At 36.0% G+C, this 2,249-nt stretch overlaps 1 protein-coding gene across 1 annotated transcript; it reads left to right on the top strand.

Moving 5' to 3' along the window:
• Positions 1–1,133: 1,133 nt before the first annotated feature.
• On the top strand, positions 1,134–1,513 carry SARC_09029 (hypothetical protein; the record flags this gene model as incomplete). The annotated part of the gene is made up of 2 exons (XM_014296972.1): positions 1,134–1,421; positions 1,478–1,513. 2 exons carry the CDS (start codon positions 1,134–1,136, stop codon positions 1,511–1,513), a joined length of 324 nt encoding a protein of 107 aa, XP_014152447.1.
• Between the last annotated feature and the right edge of the window lie 736 nt (positions 1,514–2,249).

Here is a 2,249-nt window from a genome sequence, read left to right as displayed (position 1 = left end):
ATATATATATGTGTGTGTGCGTGTGTGTGTGTGTGTGTGTGTTTATGTGTATTTTTGTGTGTGTGTATGTACATGTGTATATATTCGTGTATGTAATTGAATGCATATGTATATATACATATCGTTATCTATCTAACTTATATATATATATACATCATATTGTACATTTGTATATATATGTTTATATATATATATATATATATATATACATATACATATACATATACATATACATATATGTATTGTGTATATGTGTATATACATATATGTATATATGTGTACACGTATACATATGTGCATATATATACTTACATAAATACCTGGCCTGGAATACGTGACATATCTTCTTAGCTAAATATCTATGTAGTTTCCGTTCTGTCGTAATGCGACTTCTTAGGACAGTATCCTGAGTTCCTGACCTCAATCGAACGTTCGAGTATATTGACTGTTGTTCGGACGTGCCAATATCCGTTATTGTGAAGTAGTTCCCGAGCCCCGACGGTCCTACAGACCACCAATCTACCACCTATGTTAATAAAATTCGTACAGTACATATGAATTATGTACATACTGTACATGTTGCTTTGGTTCTACAAAAAATTGAAAATACAATAAATATATAGAAATAGAAAATCTAATCCGCACAAGTGACACAGTAGAGTATCCGCACTCACAAGAAGAGTGATTAGTGATTACAATAAACATACTCTCAGTTTTGAGTTTTCCACCTGAATGAGTATTCACTCTATTCAGTAGTGTTACAGTGTTGAATTTTGCTCTTTTTAGACTTTATAGAGCTACTTAGAAATGCGGATAAAATAATGCACTCGCCTCCTTCGCAAATTTCGTACAAGAAGATCATAGTTTGTTTGCAACAATAATACATATGTACACTCTACTATACTTCACCGGCACCCTCTAAAAAAAATACCATTTCTATACCATTTCTATACGAAATAATTGGAATTTTGACCCAAAATTTGAACAGCGAGATCGGCAATGAGCTAAAGAAGCTATTAAGCCGTCGAAGAAAAAATTAGCTAAATTATGAGATGGGTGACCTATATGTTGTGGCCATATTTGCAGACTGGGCGGCCAATTTTTTTTCTTCTTCAGTAAAACAACAACTAAAAATGATGCTCAGTGTCGCGCAGCCCGAAGCATCTACCCAGCTGTTCGCTACAGTGATGGGAGATGTCGCTACAGTGATAGCAGCCACTCAGGAAGACACCTGTACAACTGGATCCGAATCGTTCAATGACACCAAAGAATATATTGAGGAAACGCAGCCTGAAGCCACCACCACCCAGCTGTATTCTACGATTGATAATGATAACGCCATACCAAATGTGAAAATAGTGTACAAATATGACTCTTTTCATGTCGTCGGACTTAAATATACACCTATTGGGGAGCTCACGGTGTGTATTTACAATACATATTGCACAAAATAGATGTTTTCATTGTTTGATTTCAGAAGGCTATGTTTCTATGCGATATTTTCAACTTCTGATGATTCTATATATTTTGTTTTTAAAAAAACACTTCGACCGATCTTGTAATTGATGCGGCATGTCGATTTCTGCCCTCAAAAGCTCATATTTCGGACCGGAACGGGCCGGGAAGGGTCACCTAGTATAAGCGCCGAATTTTTGGGATTTTTCAAAAATCATTTTTTGAACAGACCAAAATTCAAAAATGTGTCGGTGATTTTCTCTAGTCCTACTCATCCTATTTACGCAATTCCTGCTATCAAACGTTCGATTCGGATCACTGGTTCGGGTTCCATGCTCACCCAAAGTAGGGGTCATTTAGAGAATGATATATATAAATAGAGAATGTCATTAAATGCACCTGAGCAGTGAGCTGGCAGCCTGGCACCAACAAACCGAAACTATTTTTTTTAATTATGATGGAGCCAGGTAAGGTGGTTCAGGTTGACTGGTTGGCTTTGTGTTCAGTTTTGAAACAAATAGAAATGTGTTGTTTAATTAGATGGTCGAGATCGATACTCTTTATTTTAATAAACTAAGTAGTAGCTATTCGATATTGACTTCTATCGACTTCTACGTCCGCAAGTTCTCTGCTCCAACAGTCAGGGCTATCTATCTCTCAATATTTTTTTATTTTCAAAAATCGCAAACAGAAAAACGACTTCGATTTTTTATAAAAAGTGTATTCTCAAAAGTCAAATCACAATGATTCACCATGCACCTACGTTTCTCGCGCGTCATGACTCATTGTGTACG

This window comes from Sphaeroforma arctica, assembly GCF_001186125.1.
Source record: "Sphaeroforma arctica JP610 unplaced genomic scaffold supercont1.874, whole genome shotgun sequence".
Lineage (NCBI taxonomy): Eukaryota > Ichthyosporea > Ichthyophonida > Sphaeroforma > Sphaeroforma arctica.
The sequence above is the reverse complement of the archived record's forward strand: the minus strand, read 5'-3'. Positions and strand labels throughout refer to the sequence as shown.